Raw genomic sequence first — 16,373 nt, 5'->3', positions numbered from 1 at the left:
TTAAAGTGTATACGATGGCTAGAGTTTCAGCAGCTATTTTATGATCAGAAAGAATGTCTAAGAACACCTTTACAGATCATTATAGTTAAGATGCTGCTAAGACAGCAACCAACCATCATTTGCCTTTATACGGCCTTTATGAATATATAAACCCTTCTTTTCTTCAACCATCATTACTGCTGAAAGAAATCCTGACTAAAATGAAAAAATCCATATTCCATTTCCCAGATTAGAACATTTTTGAAGGTGCACGGGGTCAGGATTAGTAATTATACTGAAATATTAGAGATATATCAGTACCATCTCAGGCAAATTATTCTGTGTAATCTTTCTAGTTAAAATGTTATGTTGTGAAAAAAGGGGGTGGGGGGAGAGGGCACCAAATATAGTTTAAATGTATACCATTTATGTTCAATAAAAATTTTGTTTAAAAAAATAAATAAAATGTTATGTTGTGGATTAGTGAGTTTAAGAATGTACACTGTCCACTATACTACCCGACATGTCAGTAACACACACACACACACACACACACACACACATATATATATATATATATATATATATATGTATATATATATATATATATATATATATATATATAATCATTGTTAAAAATGGAACTAATATCTAGGAGAAAACAGAATAGTCCATGATGTAAACTTGAGAAATTAAATTGAGAAAAGGGTATGGAGAAGGAAGTTTTCACTTGAGGCCTGTTTGGCTGACAGTTTTTACTGTAGTTTATCCTTGGTTTGCAGTACAGCATGAAATTTATAAACAGAGAACATTGTCTCTCCATGACTAAAGCTGCTAGGAGCATCGAAGGCCCTTTGCTATTTTCTATGCTTGCTCTCTTCCTACACCACCACTATTTTTCTTCCATGAATCATATCTTCACCAAAATAGTTGCTCAGACTGCCTGTCTAGGGAGGACACAAAGCTGGTTTGGTAGCCCACAAGCTGACTCAGTCCTTGTGCGTAACTCCCCTGCAGGACACAAGGGCTACCTTAGTCTCACTAATATCACACATTTGAGCTGGTCAAAAGAGAGAGGACCAGAGAAGCTGACTCTCAGAACCACTGTGTGCTGGGCTCCTCAGAAGTTCACCTATTTCCAAATAGCTTAAACCCAGAAACTTATCATAATGGAAGATGTAATAATCTAGGATACCATCAAAAGTATAAATATATTCATGAACTTCCTGGTATAGCCTATCTAACATAGAAATTTTTAGTGGCTTTTAAAGAAGGCAAATTTATTTCCTGAAACCTCCATAAGGTGCAGGTTTCATTATTGAGAAATATCTTCTTTTTTATTATTTTTATTTTTTCATATTGAGAATTGAACCCAAGGCCATTTGACCTCTGAGCCACATCCCCAGTATGAGATAGCTGGAGTCTGTTTTTATTTTTCATTCTGAAGTATGATTTTGCTAAGTTGTTAAGGCAAGCTTGAGCCTGCCATCCTCCTGTCTCAGTCTCCCAAGTACTGGAATTATGGGTCTGCATCACTACTCCCAGCAAGAAATACTTTCTTTTTGTACTTTGCTACCTACAAATATTTCAGTCTGTTAAACAAGGTGAATTCTTCTTAATATTAAAGTGTCATCAATTATATAAAACAAATACAAAAACATCTCTCTATATGGGGAGGAATATATTATCCATGGTTTATAACCAACTTCAAGCCAGCAGTAATCCCAGCACTTGGCAAGCTCAAACAAGAGGATCATAAATGTTCAAAGATAGCCTCAGCAATGTAGTGAGACTATCGCCAACTTAGCAAGACCCTGTTTCTAAATTTAAAAAATATATATTATTTTATGCAGCCCAGAGATAGAAGGCCTCTGAGTTCCATCCCAAGTAACACACACACACACACACACACACACACACACACACACACACACAGAGAGAGAGAGAGAGAGAGAAAATAGAAAACAACTTCAATAATGACAGAATTGTCCCACTAAGTAGCCTGACCCATGCTTTCTAGTCTGGTGGACAAAGAATGACTCCTTTTCTGAAATAACACTAGAAAATGAAGTCACAGCTTATTACTTATAGGAAGCTCTCACAGGGTAGTGCTGTTGCACATTTTTGATGCCTCCATGTTTCTCTAATAGACATACTCATTGGAGTTCTCATGCTTAAAGTCTTAAATCTCTTAGAAGTAAAGAAAATTTATAGTAAATTTACTCACAGCTTCCAAATTTTAGTGGACAGGCATGGGCGTCCATTGGGAAGTCCTCCAAATGCATGGGGCATTCAGCTCTCACCGTCAGCCTTGTTAAAAGGGAAATATGGGAAACGAGAAAAGCTCCATAGATTAGACACTTGCTGGTAATTAGAGTGGAATGCTGTTAACTGTAGCAGATATTTAATAAAACAAGAGTGGCAAGCATAAACTGCAGAGCTATGCAGAGATGAAAATAATCAGATGATCTAAAAATAACTTTTTTACAATGACTGAATTCTATCCATTTTTCTTTGCTTTGAGAAAATAGGCAATATTTGGTTCTTTACAATGAGCAAACATTGCTAAAGTTTTTCCAAAACAAATACCATCCACCAGTCTACCTTGCTAAGCAAACTTTCTGAGAATTAAACTCAACATAATCAAGTGAATACTTGCATCAAAAGGCAATGGGTTTGATAATTTCCCTAATTTCATCATGACACAATATATACGTGCATTGACATAGCAAGTCAACCCCCTACATATGTACACTTATTTTGTGTCAATCAATAAATAAAATTTCAAAACAGACAGGCATAAATGTCAATTCATCCTTGATTAAGAAGAAGAAATTGACTTTGCAAGGAAGAGAAGACAGTTTCTTCTAGTGTGAGCAGAGCTGTCTCTGTTTCCTTCCCTAAAATAGCACCCAATGCATGAGACAAAGGAGAAAGAGATGAAGGAGAATATGTCCTCAAGCTCCGTGAGACTGAGATTAAGGTCTCCTTGAGGAGGCAGATGTGAACTCATTCTATTCCAACAATGTAGTTTTATTCACAAACCTACTACGTATTTGAGGCCAGGACTTTTTAGGGATTCTCTCTATTCCCTGGGATGTTCATGTTTTAAAAAGAGTATTTTTTAAGGGAAGAATTCACTGAACCATATTTGCTCTCCCATTTGTAGAATTACAGGGGAATTTATATTCGGTTCCTCTATATGGCTTTTTAACATGTTTTTTGTACCCATGTTGTTAAGTAGCTCAAAAATATGGTAGGATGGTTTTATGGCCAGTAACCATTAAGTGATTATCATATTGATTAAAGAAAATATGAGCTGTATAAGATAATGATTAAATTGCATTCCTAAATTAAACTATTAAAGAAAGTAATAACACCTTAGCAAAGGGGGTGATAATATAGGAAATGAAAGATACACACTGGTTTATTGATTAAAAACTTTACATTAAAGAAAACTTTAATTATCAATTCATCTGAATATGCAAATCCCTTCCAAGAAAATTGCTAACCAGGAGAAATGTTTCAAACATAAATAGAGGATTTTTTTCAATCAGGGGAGAAATATTTTAAATTTTCAATTATACTTAGGTTCTACTTAGATTATCTGGTTAAGTCTCAATGTATATTTCTACTGGATCTCTATTTTCTTACTCTCCCTTAGTTTATGCATTTTGCTTTATTTTGTCTTTTCTTTATTCTTTAAGTCATGTCCAATATCTAAACTAGCTTTTGAAGCATTTCTTTCTTTTTCATTTGGATGTTTTTGTTTGAAAAGGTAGGCATTCTGGCATCTTTCTCTACAGGCAAAATATCACTCTATGTCCTTGTTGAATACAGCCCAACAAGCTGAATATTTTGACTTTTTTACCTCTTTATACCCAAAGAATAATTGTACAGTCTGAATTACGAAGTCTTGGCCAGGTCTGCAGAAACAGTGTTGTAACAAGTCATTTGGGAATGAAATATTGTCACCCTCAAGAATGAGTCATGGACATTTCAAAATTTCTCATAAATGAGGAATGTATTTATTTATTTATTTTTGGAAAAGGGAAATTAACCCAGAGGCATTCAATTTTCAAGCTACATGCCCAGTCCTATTTTGTTGCTTTTGTTTTTAAATATAGTCTCACTAAGTTGCTGTGACTGGCTTTGAACCTGTAATTCCCCTATCTCAACCTCCCAAGTACTGGGGTTATAGGTGTGTACCAACATGTCCAGTTTAGTATTTAACTATCTCATTTTTAAATAAAATATGACAAACTCTCTATGATCCAGACTTCCTTATCCCAGCCCTAATTTTACTGAGCAGTTACTAATGCTGAACTCTGTAATCATCTTGAAAGGCAAAAATACTTATAGACCAGAAATATATGATCAACTTGCAGTTTAAGCAAAATTAAGCATCTATAACTAGCAACCTAATTTGTAACATCATCTACTTCTTCACACACATATTTCTACATAAATATATTTTCTTTTAAGAACTTTAACACTTCTATTTCATGTTCTTTCTTTGTTTAGTAGAAAGATGATCAGATATATACCACCTGGTAGCTTTCAGAAATTTAATTTATACCTTACTGGATAGCTCTGATCTGTGAAATTTATAGTGGGAAAAGAAAGTTCCTCATATAGAATTAGAGGAGAGAGACATATACTGTTCTTTATTGTATTTCCTAATATATATTATGAACCTTTTCCCTCATTTTTATATTCATAATATTTAACATTTTAATGATTACATGAAATTTCAGCAGCTTAAAATGTCAGAGCAGAGTAATGTCTGTGGTTGGAAGAGACAGAAAAATCAGAAAAACCGATGTTCTACCATGTCCCATCAGCCTGAGGATTGCCTATAGTGGAAGAGACAGAGTCACAGAACGGAAGGGTTGCCAGGCTCACCTCATGGTGTAGAGCAAGGTGCCGTCCTCTGTGATCCGCAGTAGTTTATTAGGCATGGTCATGTTATGGGCCACAGACTTTTTTCCATTGTGAAAAAAAGTATCCGGAGTCCAAATCTTGCTTGCCATTAAGTTGTTTAGCCGGAGAACTGTCATGGGTCCTTTAAATTTTAATCTTTCATCCTTCCAGCTTTGACGGAAAAACACATCTATTGTATATTCCTAGGTAATTTTGGAAAATGGCAGAGTTGACTGTGCTGTATTTTGCAATGCAAATACCTTACAGACAATACATGCTTTTAGTAATTTGGGAAGCTAAATGTCAGTGAGGTGATGTTTCCCAGAAGTAAACTTGTGGTAGCTTGTACATACTAATGTCAGATGAATCACTGATTGGTGTAGCAGTTTTTTAAAAAGCATCTGTAATAAAATATCTAACATATTTCTTGGATAGAAAAATGCTTCCAATTATCTCCTTAGATACATGAAAGGAAGTTAACCTTCCCCATCCCATCATAACAACCCTAGAAGAAAAAGAGCATGTTACTATTAAAAAAAAAAAACTTACGTTAAAACAATTATGTATAGAATAATATTTAAATTAGACTATTCCACCCATAAAGGTAAAGCATGATATGTTGCAAGGTCTCCCATGTCTAATGTAGGAGTACAAAAATCACATCTTTTTGGCTAAGCAACATTTTTTCCCAAAGACAATGTATAAAGACTTGTGATTTCCCTTCGCAATAAAAAAAATTATAAAAACAGGGAATGTTTTCCACTGGTCATTTGGACCCCCTACCCCTAAGGAAAAAAAAATAGAATGCAGGTATGTGAGTATGTGCACGTGTTTGTGATTGTACATGTATATAAGTCACATGAGAAATATGTAAAGCTCATCGTCATTCACAGCCAGGGAATTTATTTATTTGAATAAACACAGCATTCCTTATGGCAATACCCAGAGACAAACATCTGCTGATCTGAAAGCAAGCAATGTGGCTTACCAGCTCTTAAAATTGAAAAGGGTAACATTCATCTTCCTCGCAGGACTTGCTACACTGGCACTAAATTTGAGACCCAATGGTTTGAAGTAAAGATTACTACATTCTCCATTCATCTTTGCATGCTCAAAAATGGGAAGAGGACCACCTTGAAAGTGTGCTACGTTTTTCTAATCCTCCTTGCCCTCATGCATCTGAGAGCAGTTGTTTTTAAAATCTCATATGTATCTATTTTAAGATTACAAGATAAATAATGTCTATCCTGAGGCATCTCAGGCATAAATTTAACTACCTGTTTCTTTCCCAGGTTTTAAGCAAGACTGGGTACAGACTGCAGGAAAGTTCCTCCTTCTGGCACACGTTTGGTATTGCTGAGCTTTTACTGATCAAGTAGCTCTCAGTTATTATTGGGTGGTTTGTAATGCACCATGCATAGGGCTAATTGTTGACTGAGTTAAAAACAAGGAAGCATAGAATGACACTATTCTGTGGATAATGCAAGGCAAGTCATCTTTTTTTTAAGTAGGTTTTTCTGTGTCTGGCAGCATCAGATGAAAGTCACTGTGATACAGGATAGGATTTACTCACCAGCAAACATTTGTTAAGCATCTGTTAAAATCAGCAGAAGGAGAAGCTATTTAGGCCCAAGTGCTGTCAGAACAACTCATGGAGGAGTAGGATGGGCATGCAATGGTATTTTCCACAAGAAGAGAAATTAGAAAAGAGACTGGATTACACCGGGAAGTGATAGAGTGTGGCAGTGTTTGCCAGGGAAATCGGATTCATGAACCTCGTCTCGGCTGCGTGTGTTCTCCCCTCTAGACAATAGACAAGCTCGTGAGATCAGGATATAATATATGATGATATTTCCATTGCAAGCTAGCCACACAAGCTTTATTCTTGATCCAACGGAATTACCCTAAGCTGGCCAAGAGCAGAGGGAATGCCTTGGAATCAAGAATCCAAGGATGTCTAAGCTGAGCACATTTCCCATGAATCTAAAAATGTGTCTCATTTATATGCTTGCTCCAAAATGTTTTTAATAAAATACATATGAAATATCAAATAAGCTTAAAATGGATTTATTATTAACTTTTTAACAAGATAAATCTCAAAGTCAGTGTTTCCAAGAAAAATTGTCAAAACTTGACAAAATTCTGTTTGCTTGTTTATCTTAACTATAGCTAGCCTTGTTTTCCTGTGCTAATGGCAGACAAGGAAATCCCTAATTCATTTCTGAGAGTCTCCCTTCAACTACTATACCAGTGTCTGTCTGTCTGTCTGTCTGTCTGTCTGTCTCTCTCTCTCTCTCTCACTCACACACACACACACACACACACACACACACACACACACACCTCAACACTAACTAAGAAACGTTCATTTCTATTTTACCTTCTGTTAGAAGTATAAATGAAAACTGAAATAAAAGCCATTGATGGTGATGGTGATCGGTTCCTGTCTAGCCAAGAGCATAAATATTTAGCTTCCCATTTTCTGAGAACTACCCCTGCAGGTTGCCATGGCAGCACTACTTAGATGACATCACCTGGTTCATATGGCCACAATGCATCACCAAGAGTGGGCATCTGTATCAAAATAGGCCAGACTCTCTTCTTTAGGAATTTGAAAGAATAAAAAGGTATGGAGCAGAGTGCTAGCATTAGTAGTTAGAGATGTAAATTCTGAAAACTGCTGGCTAACTAAGCCCCAGTTTCCTAATCTATAAAATGGTAATAATTAATTCAACTCTTGTGAGAAGTGAGTTACTCCTTGTGAACACCTGCTAATAATTTATAGAACAAAGGAGCTGCATAGTAAATAATTAAAATTCTCATTTGATTCTCATGTTTTATTTTATCAAAACAAAGTTTTATTATATTTCTATGTAGGAAAGAAAAAAGGGTTAAGTTTTAGAGCAGGAAACCTGAGAAAAGTGACATGGTAGTCATAATGAAGCTTTTTTTTTTTAGGTAGAAGGGAAAAGAGAAAACTCTATGTAAAAAAGTAAAAAAAAAAAAAAGCCTCTGATGAAGAATTTAAGTTTCAGGGTTCCAGCCTTCACCATGCAAATAAAAGTCTCTCTGAGTTACTCTATTCAAAAAAGTAGGTCTCTGGGGAATATAAACCTTATTCTGAAGATCTGGGACAAAACATCTGCTATGTCCTTAAATAAATTCTGTATTGAAGTGTTATCACTTGTACCATTTATTACCATCTGTGTGTGCTTTGACTTAATACATTATACACATGATGGAAAACAAGGCTCTGTGATTGTACTGCCTGGATATTTCTGTCAAAACTTAGTGCCCTGGGAATGTGTGGCTTGATGGCCAATTAATGATTTTTAAAATAAAGTTAAGGAGTTGTCCTAATTTTGTTTTCTATTCCGGATGAAGTCAGATGCCTTGGGAGCCAGGCAGTCTGTAGGGATGTACAGCCTGGGTTTTGTAGCCTGCTACAGTTAGCTAGTGGGTCACATTCCTTCTCTAAAAAATGTGGATAAAATATTGAGCAAGAGGTTTGCGATGGGAATTAGATAAAATAGGATCTATAAAGCCTTAGCATGGTGCCTAACATATCTTAAGCATTCAATAATTATAAATGCTATAAAGGTTATTGTTATCAATTAGATATTTTATTGGCTTGCACTTTAAAAATGGCAAAGCCTTTTTTATTTTGAAAAATAGCTTTGTCATTTTGCCTTCTGATTTGGATTGCCTCTAGATCATACCGCTCTTTTTTATAACTAACTCTCCTACAATATGCTTTAAATGCTTAAAATTTTAAAGCAGGGAGCTCAATATAATTTCTACTAGCCACTTAGCAAATCACTTGCAGATCTATAATAATTTGACCCTTTGACAGGACAATGCAAACACTTTGTGCTGGCTTCCACATTCTGTTGTTTGCATCTGATATTTGCCAAAGGTTATATATGAAATGTTCATATGACAGTCAGAGGGTTTATGTTGTATCAAAAATCCTTTTGTGAGCCGGGCGTGTTGGCACACACTTGTAATACCCACGCTTGGGAGGTGGAGACAGGACGATGGCGCAGGTTCTAAGCCAGCTGCGCTGGCTTAAGAGACCCTGTTTCCAAATAAAAATATTAAAAAATGGGCCTGGAAGTATAGCCTGGAGGTAGAAGAGCTTCCAAGAATCCCAGTACCACACACAAAAAAATCCTTTTGTGTGCATTTATTCTAAAACCCCTCAAAACAACAACAACAACTCATTGATTTGAGAGACTTTGAACCTTAGAAGGTTATGTAATTTTCCCAAGGTCATGCTGGTGGTGGTGGTGGTGAGATTTGAATCCAGCAGCTGTGAATCCCAGAGCCTGTCCAGGTCACCTTCAAGCTTTATGTCCTAACAGAAAGTAAGACTCATGCAAAACAAATAGCTAATATTACTAACAAGTGAAGAAGGGTTTGAATCTGACCTGAATTATTCTATAACTTATTCTGAAACATCAAGATACTTCAGAAAGAAAAATTGCACTAAGTGCTAATGAAAAGGCACTTCAAACAACTAATGGATCTTTGAAATACTCATAATCATATAATTTCATAGCCTCTATATTATTTTCATTATATATAGCTTGCTTATTGTGAATTCTTGTGAATTTAGGAATACTATACATCTGCAAAGTTCTTGATTTACAAACTCTTCTATCAGACAGGATAGAAATTCATTTGAGTTAGTATATTTGAGAAAAAGAAAGGATAGGTATGTATTTGTCTTATTTTCACTTTTGGTAATAATCTAATGAACTTTTTTTTTCTTTTCAATGAAGCAGAACGATTACCAGTAGTATAATTTATTTAAACTATATATCTGCCTAATTCTGGTCAGGTATTCACACAGCTTTATACTTGTTCCCCTTTTGTGGCCAAAAATAATTCAGAAATAACAGTATTCAATGCTATTCTGCAACAGTGCTAGCTACCGGAAAAATCTAGAATCCTTGAATCAACATGGCCTCCTAAATAAAATAAAAGATAACCCAGATCATTTGACTTGCAGAAAAAAACCAATGCAAGCAAATATTTCAGGGATGGAAAAGAAAGAAGACTGCAGTGTTGATAACCATATAAATAGGACTGGCTGAAAAGAAAATAGCTATATATATGTACAATATACATATACATGTACACACATGTGTACACAGCACACACACATGTACACACACGTATATGTTGTATGTACAACAACACCAATATATACTCAAGCTTTTTTAGGTTTCTCCATGAATACTTATTCTATATTTCTTTTTCAATATATAAACTTTAAAAAATGCCCCAAGAAAGCAAAGATGCAGTGTCACTTACCATATCATGGTCTGAAACAGGTCCGAAACTGGTGACGAAGATGTCAGTCTTCACTTCGGTTACACGCTCTGATGAAGCAGGAAATTGGGCCAGTGAGTGTCTATCAACAGCCCTTATTAGATCTTACCACCACATACACCCAAATGGGAAATTTATTGGCTTTGATTAGCTATTTCTAAAAGTGGTCCACTGTGTAGTCCTGATAATTTACTGCTTACAAACGAAATTTCACAGTTAATATTTTCAATGGAGAATAGAGCCTAAATATGCCACTTTGGGAGATTGAATTATGAAGAATTCAGTTGCTTCTTAATGAATTCTTTAAGAGTGGACACACTTGCCTACGCGATAACTAAACCACTTCACATCGTCATAAAAAAATATGTTAACATAGGAGTATGTCATAAGCTTAAATATTTTTACCCAGCCAGACAGATCCTCCAGGTATACAGGCTACTCCTGGGAAGTATACAGTATTCTTTAGCACGCCTCAAGAGTATGTTTCATAAATGATTGCTTTATTGCACTAAATCATAACTGAATTATTCAAATTACTCCCTGGGAAAAATATGACAATCTGTGTAGATATTTGCAATTTGGATAATGAGAAGAACATATTGTGGCATAGGAAAAGTGCATCTAATACATTCTGCTTCCTGTCAAGGTGGTCTTATTATATTGGCCTTTGATGGCATACATATCAATCAATAAAACATAGTTATTATAGTTCTGTGACAAGTGAGCAGACACATTATTAAAGAAATACTGCCGTTCATCAAGAAACAACAAAAACAAAATGTTACTTTCAGAAGAGGAAAGAGTTTTTGAGGGATAAGAATGAGAAAGATGATGGTGTAATTTTTACCTTCACCCTAAGAAATAACATTCTAGTAAGCTAAGCAGTCTTTTTAATTTGTCAGTACAGTTGTATCTCTGGCATAGGACATTAAAAACATAATCCTGTAGATGCAATAATAAATTCCTTTGAAAATCAAAAGCTGACATGTCTCCTTCAACAGTTCACTTGCTAAGACTTTCAGTAAAATTTTCTTGCCAGGAAATCATAGTATATGCCACAAATAATGCATCTCTTAACTGATAAAACAATTTGAAGTTGGTTATATTCTCATCAATAACTGATCCAAGAATTTTTTGCTTTTGCAAAAATGTCCATTAGCTCCAAAATGTTTGAATAAGCCCCTTGACAAAGGAATTGGATGCTGTTTATTCTTTAAGCAGTTCAAAATGACGATGTAGCTTGTTTCAAAGAAGGTAGAGTTGTGTGTGTTTAGAACTGGTCTCCGTCCTCAGCTTTAGTGTTGCAGAGACTCTGCATGGTCTATGAGGCCCAGGTGTCAGCATTAAGTCTCAGATGCCTTATCCTTTCCCCTTGTTCTTATCCCTTCCAGAATTTCCCTAAAACAGATACCTCTCTCACTATCATGCTCTATCTCCACAAATATTTATTTTTACTAGACTCTTTTTCTTATTTAAAACATGTGTCATTCATGAAGACTACATCAAGCACTCACATTTTATTAGAATACCAAAACCACTTTTTCAATTGAAGCCTATAACAAAAGAAAAATCTATGCCCTTATTCACAAAAGCAAGCATATGTAATACTAAATGGGCTCTTTTTTATTCTTTCTCTTCAGCATTTTCTTTCATGGACCAAGGAAAAGAGCCATTACTTGGAGTTTCTTTGATTTAATAATATATACATTTATTGTCATGAAAAAGTACAAAATGAAAAACATAGATAATAGAGGTTTAGGCATATTTTCACTATAAATTCTTTTATACCAAGTATGTCCTCAATTGGAAAAAAGTTTGTGTCTTATCATTTATCGATTAATTTCTTGCAATGAGATTATTCTGAAAGCAGAAGAATTCATATCTAATTACTTCCAACATAAGTTTTGATATGGTCAGATGTTCCTGTTTTGCTTCTTGTTCAAAATTAGTTAATTCATCTTCACTTTGTTAAGACTAAATCTTTTTTCTTTTTTATTATAAAGTATAATATTCATAGTAAACATCTTTCTTTATCTTTAGTTATACATTATAATGAGATTTGAAGTTATACATTTGTATATGTATTCATCTCTTGGTAAGCTTCCCATCACAAGCCCTCTTCCTCCTGGTGTATACATATGGAATACATCGTGTGTGTGTGTGTGTGTGTGTGTGTGTGTGTGTGTGTGTTCCATGTTAATTTAAAGAATATCCACTGATGCTGTGTGCACATTTGCACATGCTTGGTAGCCTCGGGCAGCTCCCGCAGAAAATATTATCTCTATTACCTATTTCTTGGCTGTGGGGAGAGCACAGTTTCCATACTTTAAGAAAGCTCCCTACGGTAACTAGCCTTACAATCTTGGCCCACAGGATGGTTTAAAGCAATTAAATTTTATCTTGCCTGATAAAGTGCCCTGAAGAAGTGAGGTGTCTACTTACTGAATGGACAGTAAAATGGATGGACCATTTTCCATCCATAGTTCTTTTATTGTTATTAGATCAACCTGCTACATCAGCAACAAATTAAAAGGACTAAAAGCCTATTTATAAAGATGACTGTACCAATCAAAGAGAACATGAATATGGTTAAGATTAGATACATATATTGCCATGCATAATTGTTACTGAGCCATATAGAGAGTGGGCATAAATGGAAAGTAATTTACATAAATGTCTGTACCTACATTTTTAAAGTCAATTTTTCATTTTTTATCTATCTTCAGCTCTAAACATATTTACCATACCAGCTTATCTTCTCCAGGTACTTCATCTTATCTCCTACCAATTATTTGTATCCCAGAGTTTCCAAAATTCACCACTAAGCTATTCCAAGGTATGTACTCTGACCTAGAGCCCTTATTTCCCGAGTCTCTGAAATGATCCTCTTACCAAGGATTTTAATGTTATATGTATCCCTGACCTCTGTTTTTTTTTCTTCCTCCCCACACATAAAAAAAATTTCCAAGTCAGAAAATGAAACGATGCTCAAGAGAGATTGATGCAGTCATTCAGATATTAAGAGAAAGGGGTGAGTGATGGTATTAGAAGGGAAAGAAACAGAGTGAAAAAACAATTCCATGCACCATCTAGTTCTTGGGGGCTAGGAGACTTAGAAGAGAATAACCACTTTCCATACTTTCTCTTGCCAAATACCCAGAAGTTTTCCTTTGGTTTATCATTAGCTGTTATAGTGAATGTCCAGTGAACCAAAAATATCTATTGCTGAAAAACTCTATTCATTACCTATTCCTGTGCGTGATTCACCATGACCCTGGGCGTCTTAATATCGCTAAGAAATTATGCTTCAAGTAAATGTAGTCAACCTTGGTTAATGTCTATTTCTCAAAATTATTTGGGAATGCTACTCTAAAACATTACCAGAGCTTGATGGTAAACATGAGGTCAACATAATTAATTATGTTGTTGATTAAAAAATTGGCAGCAAAACTAAAAAATCAAAGTACAAAAAGCTCACAAAACTTTATAGAATAAATTTAGAAAATTTAGAAAAGTATGAGAAAACGTAAAAAATTCCTAGAATCCCACCATCCACATGAATCCACCTTTTCTCAAAGCTATATTTAATGAGTGAGTATACTCAAACTTACTCAGCTCAATATAATTTCAATAACAAGAAATAAGTTCCTTTGACCAAGGTAAATCTTTTAGCATAGCACACCAAGAATTCCCTGAGTGCTATGTGAAATTTTTCTTTAAGGCAGAAGATTATTAATCCCAGGTCAAAGGCTCAAGAGAAAGTATTGTGAATGAATCACAACAAAATTGCAAAGAGCAGCAGTGGTTACATCTTTTATTTAGCAAAAAAGTGGTAGTTTGAAATTAAGATCTCTTTAGACCCCAGACAAGATTTCAATGTAAAATGTTCTCATATTTATGTGTTTTGGCTAAGATCTAGGAAAACTGTTGAGGGATCTTCCTTTTTCAGGTTCTGTGAAAATTTATTCCTCTCAGTTCCCTCTCCTCAATAAGATTTCCACAAAAGTCAGTCAGTCTGTCTATTTTTCTATGTATCTTATCTTCTATCTTTCTACCTACCTAGCTAGCATCTATCTAGTGTCTCAATCATCTATCAATGATCCATCTATCTATCTATCTACCCATCTATCTATCTCTTAAGAAACATTGGAATCCAAATCATACATTCTCATGCCAGATGCTAAAGTATTATTAGAAATAGCTGGAAGGTGCTCAGAGCCTTTCTGGAGAGCACATGACTGAGAGCCAATGTATTTGTATGCTTCTTGTTATTCTACTTAAGAACATGTACCCTGAGTTAAGAATCTCAAATGAAGGTTAGATAAAATAATTATAGAACCAGCAAAAGCTAAATACGATTAAACCCCAGATGCAACTAGGAAATTGTCTGAAAGTGGAAATCAATTAAAATAAATTGAATGGAAGAGATATTAAGGAGCTAATAAGCCAAAGATTATTTTTAACAATACTTTTCACAATAATATTTTATATCCAGTGTAAATGAAGTCTGACCTGACACATTCTATAATTATAAATGTGCATATATGTCCAAGTTATCAAGGGAAAATATGCAACAGGGTTATCTAAAATGGGATCATGGTGACTATGCTGATAATCGCTCTTACTACAATTGCTGGAAATATCCCAAAACAATCAACATAAATAAAATATTTGATGTTAGGTAAATTAATTAAATTTAGTCCTTAAACGAGCACATCCCTCAATGCTCTATTGCATGTGGATACACACACACACACACACACACACACACACACACACAAATGTATAAACATGTAAAAGTACTCTATGTTCTTACTTCCAGACAGCAGATCTGTTTTTATTTGGAATTTCCTGAAATGTTGATATCCTGTTGATAAGCATTGAAATAATAGATGTTTTGAAGTGATACTTCCAAAATATGATTATATCAGAGGCATAAATGAGAAAAACAGTGAGATAAAATAAGTAGTAAGCACATTGGGTTAGGACTCTAAGTGCTCAGATTTTAACTCTGATTTTCTTTGAGAACAAGCTGCATGGTTTTAGGTAAAATCCTGTAATCTCTCCAAATCTCTTTTCTCACGTTGAGTGAATTAATACCTGCACCATTGAATACATAGCACTGGAGTGACAGTTAAATAAAAATGCATTGCCAAAAACACTTCGAGAGGCATTTGTTGGATATGTTAATTTAACCAATAGACGCTTGTTTAGCATGTTCTATGTCCCAGTGAGGCACAATTCTAAGTTATAGTGTACAATGATGAGAAAAATTAAAAATTCTTCTGTAGCATACCTCACAACATTTTATGAAAAATGTATTTTAGATTAGATAGGTAGGCATTTTAGATTTATTAAATAGATATATGAGAGAATGTATTATAAATATGTATACGAATATATCTACACGTAAGTCATCCTAATGAAATTCAGATTATTATAAATGCTCTGAAAGAATGCCTTTTAAATGATGACATTTGAACTGAGAGCCTTGAAACATGATAAAAATCCAGGTATGGCTAGATCCCGGAAAGACACCAGAGAGGAGGAAACAGGACAAAGTATCTGAGGTGAGGATCATTGTGTGTGTGTTTAAGAAACTGCAGCATGTCCGGAACCTGGTAGTGCTGATGATCACAGGACAAGTTGATGCTCTGGAGGAAAGCGGGACCACATTGGAAAGGTTCCTCTATTCCATAAAGCAGTTGGCCTTTATTCTAATGCCACAGGAAGGCTTTGGGTACTGCAATAACACAATGTCACTTGCAGTTTATGAAGCTAGCTGACGCTGTGTGAGCCGTGGACGGCAAGAATTACCGTGATAAAAGGAGTGGAAGAGAATGAACAGGGGATTGTAGGTGATTTTTTTTAAACAATAGCCATCTCAACAATTTATTTAATGTGGCATTCACCATATTATCACTGGAAATGCTGTCTATTGAGGAAGTGAGAGTAACAATCACTGGGCCGGGTTCCATAGGCTCATAACTTAGGAAGGAGGTCTAATAATTGCCTACTTTTAAACTACTGCTTTCTATTAATTCACAGAAGCAGACACTACAGGAAGACTAAAAGGATTGACATTAGTCATCACAGTAAAATATACCTCAAAATTCTACATGTGCATGTGTGTG

At 35.0% G+C, this 16,373-nt stretch overlaps 1 protein-coding gene across 1 annotated transcript in view; it reads right to left on the bottom strand.

Moving 5' to 3' along the window:
- The window catches only part of GABRA1 (gamma-aminobutyric acid type A receptor subunit alpha1), a gene marked incomplete at both ends in the record, with an annotated part of 51,421 nt that overhangs the window by 24,661 nt on the left and 10,387 nt on the right, over nt 1-16,373 (bottom strand). The window contains 3 exons of the mRNA XM_080698268.1: nt 2,207-2,289; nt 4,885-5,105; nt 10,222-10,289. Of these exons, the coding sequence (XP_080554394.1) occupies nt 2,207-2,289; nt 4,885-5,105; nt 10,222-10,289 (372 nt within the window). The remainder of the gene's footprint in view (nt 1-2,206; nt 2,290-4,884; nt 5,106-10,221; nt 10,290-16,373) is intronic.

This window comes from Muscardinus avellanarius, assembly GCF_963383645.1.
Source record: "Muscardinus avellanarius genome assembly, chromosome: 7".
Taxonomy (NCBI): domain Eukaryota; kingdom Metazoa; phylum Chordata; class Mammalia; order Rodentia; family Gliridae; genus Muscardinus; species Muscardinus avellanarius.
The sequence above is the reverse complement of the archived record's forward strand: the minus strand, read 5'-3'. Positions and strand labels throughout refer to the sequence as shown.